At 38.6% G+C, this 20,601-nt stretch overlaps 1 protein-coding gene across 2 annotated transcripts in view; it reads left to right on the forward strand.

Moving 5' to 3' along the window:
- The window catches only part of Hml (hemolectin), a 113,321-nt gene that overhangs the window by 13,900 nt on the left and 78,820 nt on the right, over positions 1 to 20,601 (forward strand). For both annotated transcript variants that reach the window (XM_069827250.1, XM_069827251.1), the window contains exons 6-16: positions 995 to 1,122; positions 4,088 to 4,247; positions 6,147 to 6,274; positions 8,008 to 8,103; positions 8,177 to 8,368; positions 9,403 to 9,637; positions 12,298 to 12,434; positions 12,503 to 12,808; positions 14,996 to 15,322; positions 16,505 to 16,745; positions 19,826 to 20,021. In XM_069827250.1, the coding sequence (XP_069683351.1) occupies positions 995 to 1,122; positions 4,088 to 4,247; positions 6,147 to 6,274; positions 8,008 to 8,103; positions 8,177 to 8,368; positions 9,403 to 9,637; positions 12,298 to 12,434; positions 12,503 to 12,808; positions 14,996 to 15,322; positions 16,505 to 16,745; positions 19,826 to 20,021 (2,146 nt within the window). The remainder of the gene's footprint in view (positions 1 to 994; positions 1,123 to 4,087; positions 4,248 to 6,146; positions 6,275 to 8,007; positions 8,104 to 8,176; positions 8,369 to 9,402; positions 9,638 to 12,297; positions 12,435 to 12,502; positions 12,809 to 14,995; positions 15,323 to 16,504; positions 16,746 to 19,825; positions 20,022 to 20,601) is intronic.

Here is a 20,601-nt window from a genome sequence, read left to right on the forward strand (position 1 = left end):
TTAATCAAAACCAAATTGTTCGTCCACACTTCTTAAGATACAAATTTCATCATATAATACATCTTCACCCAGCTGGATATGCAGCACGAAACCTCAATTCCTGGACAGTTGCCAAGCCTATTTATACATGGTGACGCAGAAGTCAGATTACATAGGAATGGTTACAATATATGTTCAATATGAGAAGCATCTGCTTGAGTGCAGTTAGTGTGTTAGTGTGGTAGGGGTGATTTGTGACATGGCTCATGTGCTCTTGTCTTTGAGATGGTCCATGTTGTTAATTTTCTCAGCATACACAATGGCTCTTAAGTGTCTCCACTCAGGGGTGTTAGGTCTGGCGACCGTGGTGGCCATTCAACAGGACCTCGACGAACTATCCATCTTCTTGGAAACTGTTCATGTAACCACTAACAAACTTCGTGACCGTAATGGGATGCGACAACATCTTGTTGAAGCATGTTGAAAAAATTCCCTTGTTCATTCAGGATACTCGGGAACACACTTTCTTCAAGCATTTCCTTGTACCTTTCAGCAGTGAGATTATTGTATGTATAGCCAATAGGCCGAAGACTGATTGGAACCTCATAAGTGGCACCATGAGGCAACTAAGCTAGGAGATAATGGGGTAGGGTAGCCAGTGAAATTATCTTCGATGGAAAAAGGTCCAAGAACTGTTGTCCCCATATGCTACATCAAACAATCAACTTTCCTGTTCCCTACATTTTGGATGGATCCATCAAATTGGGTCCGCCGATTTTCCTTATTGACTTCGCCATTAATGGAAGAAAGAAAACGGACTATTTTATTACTTCAGCCTGACTCTGTGTTTGCCACTCCACATTTCATTGCTCTGCAAGCTCTCCAACCAGTAGACACCATTTCTGACACCTACATACAAAATGCGCCAAAACAATAAGAAACAAAAGTCTGCGACGTTAATTTCATGTTCTGGAAGAGCATCATGTTGAAATGTTTCACCATGCTTGCTGTTCAGTGGCTGCCGGGCCAAGTGTGCTAAGGGCTACATATTTCCGAACGGTGAGAAGCAGTTGTTCATCACGTGCCAGCAAGGTGAGTGGCAAGTGGAGAATGCAGAATGGGACACCATACCGCACTGCGAAGGTGAGTACACACTTTGTTCAAAAAGCTTGCGTTACCCACATTTCAGAATACGGTTCAGTATTTATTTTATACAATTAAATTAATTCATTCGTTACTGTAGTACTTCTTCATTATACAATTGCTGCAAATAATCTATTTTTAGGCTCACCAAAATATATGCCTCGGTGTAACTAATTAAAAAATGCAAGCAGTTACGTCATGAGGATCAATCTGATATCTTCATCTCCCCCTTTAATTTGCTTGAGCAATAATCATTACACAGATACCTTTGTGATATTTCATGGGACTGTTTATTTTTACTGCATGTATTCTTATTTTCATATTTGAATGATTAATTCCATTTGTTGACGGTGTTTCATCCCTGAAAAATGTTACGAAATTTATGTTGGACAAAGTGAATCCCTAAAGGTTTTTCATTGTATTCCCCATCACTCTATTAATGTAAAGTAAGCAGTTTCTCTCCATATTTGAATCTTCCAAGAGATCAGCGAGGATAGCCACAGCCTAGTTAACTCTGATGGGTATCGTGTGCTCATTTTGTTCAGCAGCAATGTGTAGCGAACAGCTGATTGTTCTAGGTGTCCTTGAATAAACTGAAAATTGTTTTGTTTGGTGATGGTGGACATTTTAAGCTGAAAATGGCGGCAAGTACGATTAGCTTTATTGAAGATTATCTCAAATACGACTGCCTATGGAGTGTTCAACCTCAATTTTGCGAATCAAGTAGGCCTAAGTATTAGTCTGATATTTAATATTCATTAATTTTTATATATCCATAGTAAGGATTACGTTCAACACGGCGCACGTGTGTAGACACAAAATCTGCATGCAACTTAATTTTAACATTCGTTTTAACTTGATTGTTTCAATATTCTCTCCATATTGCATGTGTAAACGCATGTAAAATTGAACTGTGTAGATGCACCTTTACAGACTTATAGTTGTCAACAAAAATATGTAAATGAATCGAGATTCGTTTTATGGGTTCTTAACCAAGATTAATGTTGTTGACATAATGTCGACTATCATGCTCTCGTGAATTTCGAAGTTGTAGTAATACTCCAAAAGATAATTTTCTTAATTATGCACGATCTGCGTAGAATTGTGAAGTACGTGTAATAATAATAATAATAATAATAATAATAATAATAATAATAATGATATTTATTAATTTGTCAGAAACCAGTGTACAAGGCCTGGATATGACATCGTCAGGTTAGATAACATATGCACGCACACACACATTCACACATGCACAAACAAACTTAGCACAAATAAATATAGACAGATAAACAAATAATTATATGCAAATAAACATACATAGGCAAATAAACAAACATTGAGAAATAAACAAAACAAACACTGAGAAATACTGAATAGACTACAATGGACTATAGTGGACTTTATGTTGTCAGCAAACAGCTGGATAGATTAAAAAGATTGATTGAAACACTGAGAAATAAACAGAGTATGATGTATGTTAACACATTTAGGCTATATAAGGGTCGACCTGGTTGGCAAGTTGGTATAGCACTGGCCTTCTATGCCCAAGGTTGCGGGTTCGATCCCGGGCCAGGTCGAAACATTTAAGTGTGCTCAAATGCGACAGGCTCATGTCAATAGATTTACTGGCATGTAAAAGAACTCCTGCAAAATTCCGGCACATCCGGCGATGCTGTTACAACCTCTGCAGTTGCGAGCATCGTTAAATAAAACATAACATTTAGCTATATGGGGATAAAAGGAATAATTAAAATACAAAGAGAAAAATTAAAATATAAAGAAAGGGTTACATTTCTAAAATACAATATTTACATCCATGAATTCATTCCCTGAATAGAAAGGCCTGTTCAGCAACCATCTATGTATGCAGGACTTAAACCTATTTATTGGTATCTTTCTTGCCTCCAATGGTAGCTCATTAAATAAGTTATATTTATGCCATTAAAAAGGCAAGTATTTGAGCTCACGCTCAATCTGCACCTTGTGTAATCTAATTTATCTTTATTGCTAGTGTTGAAGGAATGTATATCTGATCTAGTCTGTTAAAGATCTATGTTGGATCTTAGGAATATCAAGGTTCTGTAAATGAATAGATTGTAAACTGACATTACCTTTAACTCTGGAAATAGTGGCCTACATGATTCCTCGGTATTTTTATTGAATATTGCCCTCAGTGCTGTTTTTTGTAGTAATAAGATGCTATTGACTCCTGTTGCACTTCCCCATATATGAATTCCATAGTCAATATGAGATAAATAATTTTATTGCCCAAACTGTTTGACAAATGAGGGGCTTGGGCGTAAAACATGGTAACTGACATTTTGATAAATGAGATAATATATAATATGCTATCTTACATTCTGCATCTAATGCAGTAGGTACACTTCCCGCCTGGGATCTGCAAGCATGAGTGACATCACGCGATGGGTAGAAGCAGTACTATAGTAGATGCTCGCGCATGCGCACTCTCTGTTTTATAGATGACTCTAACAACCACTATGCTTTCAGATTCCAGGCCTCTAGTGTATCTAGTTAGTTTTCCAACATCTCAATAGATGGCAGAAGTATACAGATTTTAGTTTCCTGGTAACTATACAAACTGTTACATGTATAAATATTACCTCCTAATACCTAACTTCAAAACACTAAAACGTCACTTACCTTGTTTTACTCCCGAACCCCTAAAATATCTTCCTGAAAATATTTGAATAATATGTTAAATAGATGCGAAAAATTATCGATTGACATTATATAGGCTACAATGTGTTATTATCAAGTACACAAATATTATATGATGCAGAAACATACAAGAATTAAGTGTATACTGAAAACTCTGAGATGGCAGATGCTAATTTAAAACAGAGGAGTCTATCCTATATGGAAATGAATTGTACACAGCGAAATTAAAAAAATATTGAGGAGAAAGCAAGATCAGAAGGAGGCTGACGTGTTGGTGTTGCAGCCGTGTGTCAGCCGGCCTGCCAGCACAGCGGGATCTGTGTGAAGCCCAATCAGTGCGACTGCCCCGACAACTATGCCGGCCCGCAGTGCCAGTTCGAGAAGAAGCCCTGCCTCAACTACCCCCCTCTGCCTGCCAACTCCCGGCGCACCTGCAACTCCAAGTAAGCATTGCAATCAATAGTTTTAGTTTTTAATCGTGAACATTATTCCCTTTTCTCTCCCTAGTCTCCTTCTTGTACTGTGACGACTGAATTTGGTGTGATAGTGCGATATTGTTTTGTGTCTTTTTAAGAAAGAGAGCGGTGTGGAGTTGACAATCCTCTAAAGAAACAAATTAATCGCCATGAAAGTCACAGTGATAATGCTCACATAGACAGATTGAAACTTTAAACAAGATACATTGACGTTATACGGCACTTAATAAATAACTCTTCAAGTACAACTTCACCAGTTTCTGCCTCAGTTCTTTTTCCAGAGGTTCGCAGAAGATGCTCCTTTCTCTATTAAAAGCTTCCTTTGCCATTGCTATCTTCCTTTTGACTTCCTGGCTGCAGCTCATGTTACTGCTTATAGTACAACCCAAGCATTTGAAGCCGTCCTCTTGCTCTACTGCCTCATTTAGAATTCGCACGTTCACCTTCTTTATTTTTCTTCCGATAACCATGGTCTTCGTCTTGTTTGCATTTTTTATCTTCATCCCATACTGCTCACAGCTGTCATTTAGCTGCAGTAGCATATCCCTTAGTATCATCTCTTCTTCATCAACCATATCATCAGCAACTTTATTCGTCTTCCTTCTACTATCACCCCTCTCATGTTCTGAACACAGTTCTTCACTTATGTAGTTGTTGAACATGATAAGTGATAAAGGGCATTACACTTAACAGTCATAATAAAATGTTCTGTGTTAATTTTACTCATTTTGCCTTTTCCATACTGTAGCCAACAAGAAGTACTGGTTTTAAAATAGACGCAGTTTTGTTCTGATACACTTGCATCTGGCAAATTTTTGCTGTTCTATAAGCGTTCTTGTAGACGGATCTTGTATATTTCATTATGTATGTATGTATTTATTAACACTACAATTGGGAATACACCCGGTGGCAGTGATATATAATATACAATAATTACAATTACATGAAATAAAATAAAATAAACGTAAATGAAATAAAATAAAATAAACGTAAATCTATAAATAGTAGATGCAATAAACCTAGGACTATAAATAAAAACTATTCTATAATAATGCCTATGATAAGCAAAAGTAAATCTAACTTATAAGTACTTCTATTTCACCCAACTATTACCAATTTAAGTAATTACATATCACCTTAATTAATTACATACGAACTTAATTACATATCATCTTAATTAATTACATATCACCTTAATTTATTTACTTATCAACTAAATTACATATCATCTTAATTAATTACATATCAACTTAATTATATATCAACTCAATTAATTATATGACACAACTAAAATAATTACACTGCGCCTCCAATTACATTTTCAGTCTAATCTTCTCAACCTTTCCTTAAATGTATTGATTTTAAGAGGACCACCCTGAAAGGTTGCCGCAGGTAAGCTGTTCCAGTCTACTATTGTGCTGTTAACAAAGGAAAATTTTGCCACGTCCGTTCTTTGTTTTCTACATTTAAACTTCCTAATATGATCAGTCCTTCCTAAGTATGATGGTGTTGCTAATCTAGCATTGATATCGGTCCATGCTTTGTGTCCCATTTGTGCCTTGAACAATGCGGTGAGTCTGGTTTTTCGTCGTCTTGACTTGAGAAGTTCCCACCCTAAATCTTTTACTATCTCCTCACCATGTCCCTTCCCCATTTTGACATATTTTGCTGCCTTGCGTTGGACCTTTTCTATTGAATTAATTTGGTTTTGTCTGTTTATATCACTAATTGTTCAGATTATATTATAGCGTTGGAGGAGTAATGTTGGAGAAAATGGTGGATTAAATAGAATTACTTGAATAAAATGTGTAAGTTATATCAGAAGGTACCCAAGAAATGGATTGTGCACGTTGACGTGTTTTGCAGGAGCTGCAACATCATGTGCGCGAGTGGACATGAGTTTCCAGATGGCTCTGCTGTGGCTAACATGATATGCCGTGAGGGCACCTGGGTGCCCAGTCGCTCTGAGTGGAAATCCATCCCCGACTGCCAGCGTAAGTCGTCCACACTTGTGTCATTTCCCGTAGTCGTCCTCGGACGTAAAGCTGTGGGTCCTTCTAATAGAAGGCTCCAAGCAAAATTCGTCGCCCACACTGAATGTCTTGTGTTTGAAAGCGTTGTTAAATAAAATACGTCAACTTATGCACATGGCTGTAACGACATGCCCTGATAAGCATTGAGTGCAAAAATGTAACGAATCCAGTGGCCATGTAGTGCGGATTTCAGAATCAGTGCCGGATTTAGGCTTAGGCAACCTAGGCAGTTGCCTAGGGCGGCAATTTTCTTTCTCTTTCTCTTCCTTTTCTTTCCTTTTTTTCCATTTTCATTTTACAGTGAAATTTGTTTTTAAAACACTTCTTGGTAAATCTTTTCTGAAGTTTGTTCTTGTGGAAGTTGGATATTGTTTTGTTATCGCATTGTCGTGGTCGTGGCAAGAGTAAAAGGAAAGTGTGCAGCTACATAGTTATATTGGAATGCTGGTATCAAGTTATTATACTATGAAACTGTTTGTATAAACAAAAATGCATTGTTGAAAATCAAATTGGATGTGTGATTATTATATTATTGCTATGAATAGTAGCCAGAACTCCGTTACATTTCCAGTTCAATATATCGTCAACAACACTATTTAATCACTTTTCCAGCATGTGCACTATGTAATTCGATATGAAAGGTTTATTCCGCAAAGAGTTGAGTTTATTTTTCAATTTACTAATACTTCCTATCGAAGTAAGAAATATCTTACTCGTAATAATTATACCACCAAGAAAACCTATGCTTAAAAATAAACCACAGCTTGTCTTTCAAAAAATCAATTTTGTTTCAACAATGAATAAGTTTGAATATAATATATTATTTCTTTGCATCGAGTCTGATGTGCTTTGTCAGATCGACTTTGATGACATCATCAAGGCTTTCTCCGTGAAGAAAGTGCAAAGGAAATCTTTAGAATTCACAAGTAAGATGCATGTATTTTGAGCCCAATAATTTATGGTTTTCTGAATTGTAACATTTCATTTAAAACTAATTTAAACTAAACATGACCTGTATAATAGCTGCTCAAAAACTATTTCTAAGAATTGAGGGCGGCAAATTTTAGCACTGCCTAGGGGTGGCACTAGACCTAAATCCAGCCTGTTCAGAATAACTAAGCAATAGAGATAATGATCAATACTTTGAGAACAGTTGTATTTCTCTAGGTGCAGGAGACAGGGATTTAACCTACGTATAAAAAGCCAGTGTTTAGAAATAGCAGGCTTTGACAATTTGTAACACAGGAGAACATCATGCTTTGACTTAGCAACCATAAATGATGATCATGATATTCTGTTGAGTTACATTGACAAAGTCTGCTAATTTCTAAACATGGTCCACTGATTAAGTTATTTCTTTATTGTTTTTATACATAGATTTCATATGTTGTTGTTTAGTCAACTGTCCGAAAATAGGTTCTAACCTCATAAGTGACAACAATCAGACATCACTCATGAGGCAACTAAACCGCGAGAGAATGGGGGTGGGATGACCAGTTTCTTTTCCCCTGCGTTGCATACATTTCACGGCAATGTTAAATTCCTACGTCCTGTAACCATAAATAAAACCACAGGGATAACTATCTGCAATGTTCGTCAAATGTCTCACTACTGCAGCATGCTCTGGTTTGCTTTGCAGCTGCAATGTTTGTTAAATGTCTCACTACTGCAGCATGCTCTGGTTTGCTTTGCAGCTGTCTGCAAGCCTCCGTGTCAGAATGGAGGCAACTGCCTGTCGTTCAACGTGTGTCAGTGCCCCCAGGACTTCAGGGGTCCGCAGTGCCAGTATGGTGAGTCAAGTTCTTTACTGCTGATACTTCTCGCTTCCAAGACTGTTTGCTGACACGCTGAACATGTCCCCAGCTGCTTCGGTCTGCTCCGCCGAGAAGCTGGGCATCAATGTGGGCTACAAGTGCAAGGGATCTGACTCGGGGGTCACGTGCTCCGTGAGCTGTCCAGCGGGGGCGCACTTCAAGGAGCAGCCGGCTGCCCAGTACGTGTGCTCCTACGACACCGGCAGGTTCCTGCCCTCACCCATCCCCGAGTGTGTGTTCGGTGAGTGTGTTTCAAGTTTTGGGGAACATTTCAGGTAGTTTATAAACATTAGAGATTATCCCAGAGTCTTCCCGAAATTACAAGAAGATTCTTCAGTGTTGTGGTTTTGTATTGCATATTTGTTTTAAAATATGATGAATGTTAAAAAAAATGAAACACTAAAAACTTCTTCTTCTTGTTTCATTTGCCTTCCAACTGAAATCTTCTAGTTCATTTGGAATCTTGCTGTCCAGTACAATTTAGGCAAGTCTGCTGTTATTTAGCATCAAGTTGTTTTCCCTGCATTCATTGTTGTCGACAGAGAGTACACTCCTCAGAAGTGAAGATCTTTATTTTGCAGAGATGTGCTGCTAGACAATCATGACCTGTCTTCAGTCTAAATGTTGCTACTGCTTCTTTCCGTGATTTTTGTTTAATGACTGTCCATTATTCTTCTATTTTAGCCCACTGTTTATCTTTGGTGTAATTCTGGGTTGTAGTTTTGTGATTTTGCAGAGCCTTTCTCCTAAGAAGTGACTTTATTTCTTGGACATCCAGAATTTTGTTGGTTTTGGAAAGAGTTGTACCTTTTTTTGCTAGAGTATCACCGATTTCATTTCCCTGGATTCCTACATGAGTTGGAATCCACTGTATTGCTATATGTTTAAGTTTACAGATTTGGGTTAAGAGTTTCTTTATTTCTTGTATCGTACTTGTTTTTGGTTTTTGCCTGGAAGAGATTGCTTGTATTACTGATTTCGACTTCACTTTTCAAATAAGTTCTGTCTGTGTAAGTGCAAATAGGATTGCTTGGCTCTCCCTCTTGTTTTGTCCTTGATATGCATATGCGGCTGTTTTCAAGTCCATTTGCTCCACATCAGCGTTTCGATTGTTGCTTGCTGTCTTGCGAGTGGGGGTTTATGGGTATTGTGGGGTATTGAGTAGTTTTCTGAGGGATGGATGAGTGCTCCCTTGCCTTGTTTCATCTCAGAACAGCTACTTGATGCTGAGACATAACAAGCACACAGACTCAAACCCATAACCCTTGCTTGCAGATTCCAGCATCGACATTCTACCCGGAGGAGCCGGCCTCTTCCCTGCACTGGGCACGCTTGATATGACCAACTCCTCCACATGGGCCCACTTGTTTGATGGACTGTTCTCTGGTGAAAATGGTTTGAAAATACCGTTCTCTCCTGAAATGTCTGTCATCGAGACACGCCCTCGCCCAGGCTACTGCTACACCTGGGGGCGCAGCCACCTCAAGACCTTCGACGGACGACTGTTCAGGTATGTTAGCGTTATTTTCTGAATAGATAAAGATGCTTACATTAATTAAAAAACAAACGAATGAATGCATGGTGATCACTTACATTGCGTCCTCCCATCAGGCTGTGCGGCCCACCAGTCTGGGAAACTTACTGTATGGCTAAAGTTATAACTTAAATGAGACCAAAACGGTAACAATGGTTTTCAGGAGGGGAGGCAGAACAACACCAAAAGACACGATTTATTATAATGAAACCCCTCTATCATGCGTCAATCACTTTTGCTACCTCGGCATCACCCTGCAGCCGCAAGGACCAACGTTCACAAAGCACGTGGAGGAGAAATCTAGAAGTGCCATAGTGACATACGGAGCCTGAATAAACTGTCCTTGAACACAGCACTCGCTCTCTTCAAAATGTAAATACTGCCAATATTGTCCTACGGAATAGAACTCACACGGCCACACCTCACAGAAGGGAACATAGCAGAACTGGAGAAAGTCAGAGCGGTCTATCTAAAATGTGTACTATGCCTGTCGCCATCAACCCCATCGAGGCTGGTTTATGAATTAACCAGGGAGCCCTTCCTGGTCGAAGAATTAAGAATCCAATACCTGTTACCAGCTACCAGAGCGAGCACAGCCTTTCTACAGAAGTGCAAAGAGAAGAAAAAAGACATCTAGCCTGAATTTTACAGCACCGAAGCGATGACATCTGATCTCTGGACTCATGGGAACTACGAGCTGAGACATCTAGTGACAAGAATGGCTGTACATGGTTTTCATCAGAAAGTCTGCAGCAGTGCACACTACCACTCACCAGATGGAAGCTGCGTGTGTCTACTGTGCAAGAAATCCTGTGAAAGATACCATATCCTATGGTGCACCGAAAGAACGAAATCATTGATTTCATACAGTGAAGACAGCACCCGTAGGGAAAAGCCCTAAAACTCTTTCTCTTTGCACGAATGTGCGCTTTCTCTTCTTTATTAAAGTTATAACTTAAGTTCAAGGAAGTGAATTTAATTTACTTTTACGGAAAATTTCTAAGATCACCACAGATCACAAATTTCATATGTGGTTCGTGAAGTCTTTTCATTAATAAATCATACTTACTTCTTAGTACATGGCTCCAACTTTGTTTGCTAACATCACAATGTCCCTTCTACAGCCTAGGACAGAAAAGCTTGCCACTGTCTTGTACGTGAAAAAGTTGTCTATCTCCAAGTTCAGTTCACTTCGTTTTCAGCAGGGTTCGCATGTGAGCGTTTCTGTGGGGAAATGGGTCTAACCTCTTAGAGCAATGTGTTGCTCAAGTCATTGTATCACTCAGTGAGGCAGCTGCCACAGACGGTGCGGTAGCTCATAATTCAGATGCTAGACTTGGAAGTTAAAAGCTTTTGAGGCAGTAATGGCTCAGATCTTAATGACTACACACTTTCTATTTATTTATTTCGTATTTAAAGTTTCTTCTTCCTTATGATACGGTATGTTAACTATGTATTTAGTCTTTTATTTTTTAAATATAATAATCATAACAATGTTGTATCATTAACGTACTGTAACTTGCAAAAACACGATATTTTGTCCTAATTTCGTCGTATTTTATCCCATAAAACAGGCATTTCAATACTCCGATATGTTGATTTCGTGAAAAGAGAAGATATATTAAAAAGTAATTAAAACACGGCCATATTTCCCTCTTTTTAATAAAGGCACAATCCTAATGAAAGCCACAAAGCTTATTCACAATATATTAAAAACTAAGTAAAACAGGATCATATTTCCGTTTTTTAATAAAGGCATAATCCACATAAAAGCCACAAAGCATTTTCGCGGTATATTAAAATCGAATTAATTTATTTTTATATTTTTTTTATTTTATTGGGTTATTTTACGACGCTGTATCAACATCTAGGTGATTTAATGTCTGAATGAAATGAAGGTGATAATGTCGGTGAAATGAGTCCGGCACGAACAAATGCTGGGTAACTTTCGGTGCTGGACTCCGGACTCATTTCACCGGCATTATCACCTTCATTTCATTCAGACGCTAAATAACCTAGATGTTGATACAGCGTCGTAAAATAACCAAATAAAAAAAAATGAGTCCGGGGTCCAGCACCGAAAGTTATCCAGCACTTGCTCGTATTGGGTTGAGGGAAAACCCCGGAAAAAACTCCGACTGGGATTCGAACTCGGGCCACCTGGTTTCGCGGCCAGATGCGCTGACCGTTACTCCACAGATGTGGACAAAATCTAATTAAAATAGGGTCATATATCTCTTTTTTAAGTAAAGACATAATCCCCATGAAAGGATCAAACCTTTTTCGGGATATATTAAAAACTAATTAAAACAGGATCATATTTCCCTTTTCTCTTAATAAGATATAATCCACGTAAACGCCACAAAGCGTTTTCGCGGTATATTAAAATCTAATTAAAACAGGGCTATATTTGCCGTTATTTAGTAAGGAAACGAAAAGAAAAGGAGATACTGAAACTCGAACCCTTAACGCATTTTTTATGCTGCCTATCGCATAGGTTTACTAACAACAGACATAAAATTGCTGTCACGAGTACACAGAGAGATACTTCACGTTACGTTTACCAGTAAGGTAAGGATCTGCTCGTGTAGCCGAAGTATTCTGTCCCAAGCTGTACACTTGAACATGTGTTGCAGCTTCGAGAGCCAGTGTGCACACACGCTGGTGCTGGACGTGGTTGACGGCACCTTCAGTGTGAACCTGCAGCCCCTGCGGACGCACAGTGACGTCAAGGTGCTTGCCCAGGACAAGGAGTACACGCTCACGCTGACAGGTTAGTTGTGTGTGTGTGGGGAGAGGGAGCCCCGGCACGGCAGAGTGACCACTCGACGCCTCTTGCAGGGGACGGCACCCCGGTGCTGCAGGTGGGGTCGCGCCAGGTGAGCATCCCCACGCAGATGAGCGGTGTCGTCGTGGACAACGAGGCCCACTTCGTCGTGTTCCGGCTGACCGGCGCGGGGCTCACCATCAAGTGGGATGGCCGGGACTACGTGGGTGTGACCGTCACCGAGAGCCTGTGGAACAGAACAGCGGGGCTGTGCGGCCTGCTGGACGGCCGCACCAGCAATGACTTCATGAGCAAGGACGGCTCTGCCGTGCACCGCTTGACGTCCTTCATCAACAGCTGGAAGGTCAAGCCTCTTGGAGGTGAGTGCTGAGCAGGGACTGATCACTGTCAAGCCCTGAGCAGGTCTTCTCCATCTCCGCATATGATCCATATATCTTAATGTCGTCTATCATCTGATATCTTCTTGTGCCTCGAACTTTTCTCCCGTTCACCATTCCTTCCAGTGCATCCTTCAGTAGGCAGTTTCTTCTCAGCCAGTGACTCAACCAATTCCTTTTCCTCTTCCTGATCAGTTTCAGCATCATTCTTTCTTCACCCACTCTTTCCAGCACAGCTTCATTTCTTATTCTGTCTGTCCACTTCACACGTTCCATTCTTCTCCATATCCACATTTCAAATGCTTCTAGTCGCTTCTCTTCACTTCGTCGTAATGCCCATGTTTCTGCCCCATACAATACTACACTCCACACAAAGCACTTCACTAATCTCTCCCTTAGGTCTTTCTCCAGAGGTCCGCAGAAGATGCTCCTTTTTCTATTAAAAGCTTCCTTGGCCATTGCTATCCTCCTTTTGACTTCCTGGCAGCAGCTCATGTTACTGCTTATAGTACACCCCAAGTATTTGAAACTGTCCCACTTGCTCTACTGCCTCATTTTTTTATTCGCATGTTTATCTTCTTTATTTTTCTTCCGATAACCATGATCTTCGTCTTGTTTGTATTTATCTTCACCTCATAATGCTCACAGGTGTCTCTCTATGGGTTGCATTTTACTAAATTTGATATAAAGTGAATTACATTAATTTAACTTTATTGAAGTAAATTGTAATGCATATTTATCATGGAAGGAGGATAGTGACGTAGTAAGGATTAGCAACAAGTGTTATTAGAAACAGAGTGTGTTCGATATAAGTGAACTGGAAGTCAAGAAAGTAGTTGTAAAAGTGTCAATTTTGAATTATCTAAATTAAGTCGTAAGGTTTTAAAGGTGGGGATACCGATCACTTTAGATGGGAACAGAAGTAAGAGATTATAGTAAATAGTGAATGAGTGTGAGGGAAAGAGGAGGATACAGTAATGAGGGAATGTAAGTAAGAGGATGAATCTAAATTAGAAGAGGTCTACAAAAGGTATATCTGTAATGAATGTAATTGTGGCACCGGATACAAAATTGTGAGGTCCACATTACATGGATGTAAATGTTAACATCAAATAGCCCATATATCACATAAGAGAAACACGCGTATAGTTTTTTTACAAATGGGCAATGTGTTATTTTTGTTGTTTAGTCAACTGACCGAAGACAGATTGGAAACCTATAAGTGAAATCAACAAGGTCACACTCATGAGGCAACTAAGCCAGGAGGTAATGGGTTAGGGTTGCCAGTTCCTTTCCCCTCCATTGCATACATCGCTGACTAGCTACACATTACACTAATCAGACTTCAGATACATAAAAAGAATTGTTCTTCCTCTGACACATCGTCAAGTGAGATATACTGCCTGATATATATCACTGAACAACAAATTTTTACATTTTATCTTGCTCCGAAATGAAAATAGGTGAATATTACTAATATGTGTGCCCTAAATCTGAATTTAAAATCCAAATTGCCTCATCATGTATCATTTTCCGGAGAAAATGGATTGAATTTTTTATTAAAAAACCTTTATTTTTTAATTTTTCACTGCTACTGATGACATTACAACACACTAGGGATTCAAAATGCCTCATAATACTTGAAAAATGTGTATTGGATACAAAAATGATGTTACATAGTTTAAAACACAACAGTAATAGAATATTTCATGAGGATAATGAGAAAAATATCGGAATTTGAACTTACAATTTAAAAAGAATTTCTGAATGACCTCTGTTTATAACTAGACCCGGGACTGTTTTTTACAAGGAACCAACAATGTCCACAAGCATGCTGGATGATGATCTTCCTTTATATCGCCTCTCCTTTGAGATCTTTAGCTGAAAGTCAGATTCGCATAAACCGATGTAGGCATGACATTGCAATGATGCTAGCAATTGAGATGAGTTCGGGGAGTCACAAATCACTGTTGTAATAGGATTCATTCATAGTTTTCTGCCCAAGGGCAGGTCTTTCACTGCAATCCCAGCTTTCTCCAATATTTCCTATTTTCTGCCTTCCTCTTAGTCTCCGCATTTTACCTTCCCCAAGAAAAACTGCAAACATGGCATGATATAGGGTGAAAAGCAAGACCTGCAGTCTAGAGAATGGTGGACTGAATGTTGCAGCCGAGCAATGTGCGTCGACTCCCGTGGAGGCGCACGCCTGCACGAGGTTCAAGATCCACGCTGACGAGGAGGAGCACTTTCAGCTGGCTGAGGCTGCCACGGCCTTCTGCAACAAGCTGCTCACGGACCCCCGCTTTGCGGCCTGCAGGAATGTCGTGGATGTGAAGCCGTTCTACGAGGCATGCCGCTGGGACTTCTGCGCCTGCGTGGAGTCCGGCCTGCGGCGCAACGAGTGCGGCTGTCAGTCACTTGCTGTGTACGTCAAGGTGTGCAACCAGCATGGCAAATCCACGGCCATCAGGAACTGGAGGGACGACGCAACTTGTCGTAAGTGTCCCGTGCTTCACTTCAGCTATACGGTTGTGTCATTCTAAACTTTAAACAACCGGTTCTCTCCACTAAATGCAACAAATTTTGGACCTCATTTTAGTGTTACAACTTTTCAGTCCATGTTCGCATTTGGCTTATGGTATTATTTGTGTGTGTGTGTTTTTTTTTTTTTTTTTTTTTTAAGAATTTTAGATATGGGCGCAAATAGCTGTAGTAGCTGATACGCCCTAGTAAACTCCACTAACTAACCAACTACACAAATGTCATAACTTTAATATAAAATATACTTACTTACAAATGGCTTTTAAGGAACCCGAAGGTTCATTGGCGCCCTCACATAAGCCCGCCATCGGTCCCTATCCTGTGCAAGATTAATCCAGTCTCTATCATCATATCCCACCTCCCTCAAATCCATTTTAATATTATCCTCCCATCTACGTCTCGGCCTCCCTAAAGGTCTTTTTCCCTCCGGTCTCCCAACTAACACTCTATATGCATTTCTGGATTCGCCCATACGTGCTACATGCCCTGCCCATCTCAAACGTAATATAAAATATAAGGTAATAATAATAATAATAATAATAATAGTAATAATGATGATGATGATGATGATGATGATAATCATAATGATAATAATAATAATAATAATAATAATAATAATAATAATAATAATAATAATAAATGGCTACAAATAAAAGAAAATTGCAACGAAAGATGCTATTACAGATTTTTTTATGTTTTTGTACTCAGTAGCTGTGTGGTATTCAAGAATGTATAAAAGATATTCCGTTCCAATTAGCAAGATTCTTCCCAGTAAGTTTCATTGTCATGAGTTGCTTTGTTTCCAACAAACAGAGAATGAACCCTCTGTCTGCTTCTGCCAAGCTCACAAGCACATTTTCATTAGGTTTCTTTTCTTGCCACGTTATTGATTCCGGAATTGGAGTAACTCTTTCACGAACCAATGTCTCTCTCCTTAACCAACAATCTAAACTCAGTCGCGTATCTTGTATGCTTCAGTAGCTTGCACGACTCATATTATTTGTCTTCTGCATCCCTCCAAGGAGAGATAATTGCTGCTGGCTGCACTCCGAGGTCTGTGTGATTTGTCTCCATTATTTAACAATCTGTTGTTCTGATTCCCTCTGCAGCGCTCTTAATCAGGTGATCGGATTTCAGCCATGGCGTGCAGTGGCAGCCGCGTGTACCTGCCCTGTGGACCCCGTGGGCAGGAGACTTGCAGGTCAGTGACCACGCCTTCCCTCACAACGGCGCCCGAGGCGTGCGAAGAGGGCTGCTACTGTCCGAACGGCACTGTGCTCCATGGTCGACGCTGTGTGTCGCGGGAGCAATGTCCCTGTCAGCTGCGGGGCCGCATGTTCCAGCCCGGGGAGAAGGTGCCCAAGGACTGCAACACCTGGTGCGTATCATCATAATGGTGTGTTATATTATGGGAGTAAACCAGTGAAAAGTCTAATTTCTACAATTTTTTAACCAGGGACTTTATTTTTTGAACGTATGTTCTTTTGCATACTATAAATGCTACGAAATTTCATTTATGCTATTTAATAGTTTTTGAGTTATGCAATTTTTGTTTTAAATTTGGCATATTTTCAAAATCTATTTTGTCGCACAATTTTAAGTATATGATCCACGAATTTGTGTATAGTACCTGTGTTATATTTAGGAAAACAATAAGTATTCATATTTTAAAAATATATTTCTGAGAAAAAAAGAAAGGAAATATTCACTTGCTTAGACCTAATTATTTTTAGGTTGTTTAGTGCTTATTGTATAGATATAATTTTTTTATTTCAAAGAGTTACTAGAGTATAGGCGATTACTTACTGTATTATGGGGAAGGAAACGATAATCACCAATTAGGAACAGGATTCTTTGTACAACGTAAAATCCAGACGTTTGGGATGGGCAGGACATGTAGCACATATGGGCGAATCCAGAAATGCATATAGAGTGTTAGTTCGGAGGCCGGAAGGAAAAAGACCTTTGGGGAGGCAGAGATGTAGGTGGGAAGATAATATTAAAATGGATCTGAGGGAAGTGGGATATGATGATAGAGAATGTATTAATCTTGCTCAGGATAGGGACCGATGGCGGGCTGATGTGAGGGCGGCAATGAACCTCCGGGTTCCTTAAAAGCCAGTAAGTAAGTATACTTTATAGAGTATGTAGAAAGAAAAATCAACTTTATATCTTTAATATTGTAGAATCCTTTAGATTTTGAATATGCAGAAATATGTTCAAATGAAATGTGGAAAAATCACTTTCAGAGTAGACAACGACCGCAGTCATTTAAATATGACGTCATTACTGAGGAGAGTTCCAAGTGTCGTAGAGTGCTAAAACTTTAGTGGTACATAGATTAGGGTCTGTGGATATTATTTTTTCAATAAAACGAAAGAGTGATATAAATTTCACCCATCTCTCTTTAATGACATGTCACTGCAGAACGATCTTCCCCCTCACTAACTCATTATTTGAATTAAATGCAGAATTTCTAACCATTTTGTACAGAAGCTGTAAATAAAACAAAGGAAGTATTAATAAATACATAGAAATCAGCAGAACATGTTTGTCGTTCGTGTCCACATAGTGGCTGCAGCTGCTTTTTAGTTCAAAGAGTTTATGTCTGCTTCAGTTAGTAATAAATTCCAGTTATTATCATTTTTATCTTTTTATTTGGCTGCAGTGCGTTACAATGTTGAATGACAGCATTGACCTCCAGTCATATAGCCATCACTCACTTATCAACATAAAATATATATATATATATATATATATACAGGGTGTAACAACTTTAATGTTTAGAATTTCTGGAACATGTTCCCTGACACGTTCTACGTCGATTAAACCTAACATACCTATGTCCAAAGTTCTATAGGTTTGGAGTATTTGTACCCCAAAGTTAAATTTTTGAGTTTAATTTTATCGCTGAATACTGAAAGAAGTAACACCAATTTCCGAAAGTGACATGTCTATGTCATTATTTTTATTAGTACCATATTACATTTTAATATCAACTACTTGTGAGTATGAAAGAAGCAGTGCAAAGTTGAAAAAAAATGTCCTTAAGATTCCAAACTCTGTACTTCTTGAAATTTGCCAATAGGCACGTGAAAATACCTGTCCACTAGGAATCCTACGATTTGGGAACCGTGCTTGATATGCCAAAACAGCTGCTGTTGCATTGCCATCACACAGTCCATACACATAAACTATGTCGGCGTATTCCTGATATGTGTACCCAAAAGGATGTTTTAATGGTCAAAACTCAATAAAAAGACTAGTCACAATACGGTTTATTTTTCTCACAACTGTTATTTTCAACTGTTGTCTGTTTCGTTTCCTTAGCAACCTAAACAATTTTAATTTAATTTCTCTTAAAAGTAAAATTTCCTTCATTCACTGCTTTTCAAATGTTTCTTATGTATCTCTACTTAGTAATGCCATAAAATAGGCCTTGTATAAACGGTATAATGCTTGGAGCTGCTAGAAGTTCTATTTTTTCCAGCTCTGTTATCTCTGTAACCTCTCAATTTCGGATATAGGTATGTTAGGTTTAATCAAAGTAGAATGTGTCAGGGAACATGTTCCAGAAATTCTAAACATTAAAGTTGTTACACTCTGTATATATATATATATATATATATATATATATATATATATATATATATATATATATATAGGTAGGCCTTCTTACTTTATATGCACACATATATTTTAAAATTTATTTTACGTGTGTTTTAACTTATTTATTTCCCTCATTCGCTTTTATCTTACTTTCAAAAAGTAGCCTATGTTCCTAAGGATTTTATTATCTGTTCATTTGTAATTCGTGATATTTTGGATAACACTATTTCATTACTAAAATGTAGCCACTCCCTTTTTATAAAACTGCATTCACTCCATTCTGTCTTGACACATGTTAACAATATTATGCTTTATATTTCGCTACATAATATACGGTACGTCTGTCATTTTCTATATTACTCCTAAAACCTCTCAGTTTCCACACTCTCAACCTAATCCATATAAAACAATTCTGTCATTTTCATCGCATATCATTATAATTTGGTTCTTGACTCCATACAGTTTTAACTTTCCTGTAATTTTGTAGTGAAGTTCTGTTAAATTCCAGTTAAGCAAAGGTGCGATGCAAGTAAAAGCTAGTAATAAAAATGCTGAGAAAAGTTAAATAAATAAAACTAAGTTATTCTTGAAAACATCTGGTGACGAAGTCAGTTTGATGCACGTACTCGAAACAGTGGATGAAGTAACGCACTTACCGAGTGTCACTGTTAAGAGATGTGATGTCATTTCTATAACCATGATAACTTGAATGTGGAATTAATTTAGAAGTAAATTGAAACTAAATGGGTGAAGCCAACTTTATGGTCATTCTGCAGAGTGTCTAGTTGTGGGCATTCTTTGTTGATAATCCATGGAAAGTCTCTTAGAAGGATGCATTTCTGGTGCCAGCACGTGTGTCGCGGGCCAGTGGATATGCACTCAGGTGAACTGTGGGGCGCGTTGTGGAGCCATTGGGGACCCCCACTACCTGACGTTCGATGGCAGACGCTTCAACTTCATGGGCAAGTGCTCCTACTACCTCCTCAAGGGCGATAACTACAGCATCGAGGCAGAGAACGTGGCCTGTGCAGGCGCCATCTCAGAGGTCAGCAGTTTGATACTGAACTCCAGATTATCAGTTCACTTTAAATGGCGGCTTGATACTGGATATAGTAAAAAAATGAAGAAATAACTTACTCAGGGGGCAATGTTTAAGAAATTAGCAGGGTTTGACAATATCAGACTTTGACTTAGCAGCCATAAATGATGTTAGTTTTTCCAGTGGATGGTCTTGCTTACTCTTTTTTGAATGTGCAGTTTAATTTACATTTACTAATGGAAGATTGTTTTACTATATGGAAAGTTTAGAATTTTTGTAAAAGCTCTGTTTCAAGAAATGGACAGAAATATATATTTTTCATAACACTGTTCTCATATATAGGATGATTCATAAAAGCGTGTAAAAGCTAAACAGGAAATAAGGGATGCTCTACAGAACATTTTGAGATAGTGAACTTGGGATCTGTGAAGTCAGATTAAGGAGATCTGAGCTGAAAATATCTATCGCTATCACTTACTGTTTTCCATATTATCTACAATTACTTTTTACATTTATTTACAATTATTATTTACATTTATTTCCATTTTGAAATGATATTAAAATTATTTACGTATCTCTGTTAACA

The sequence above is a fragment of the Periplaneta americana genome, chromosome 6 (assembly GCF_040183065.1).
Source record: "Periplaneta americana isolate PAMFEO1 chromosome 6, P.americana_PAMFEO1_priV1, whole genome shotgun sequence".
NCBI lineage: Eukaryota > Metazoa > Arthropoda > Insecta > Blattodea > Blattidae > Periplaneta > Periplaneta americana.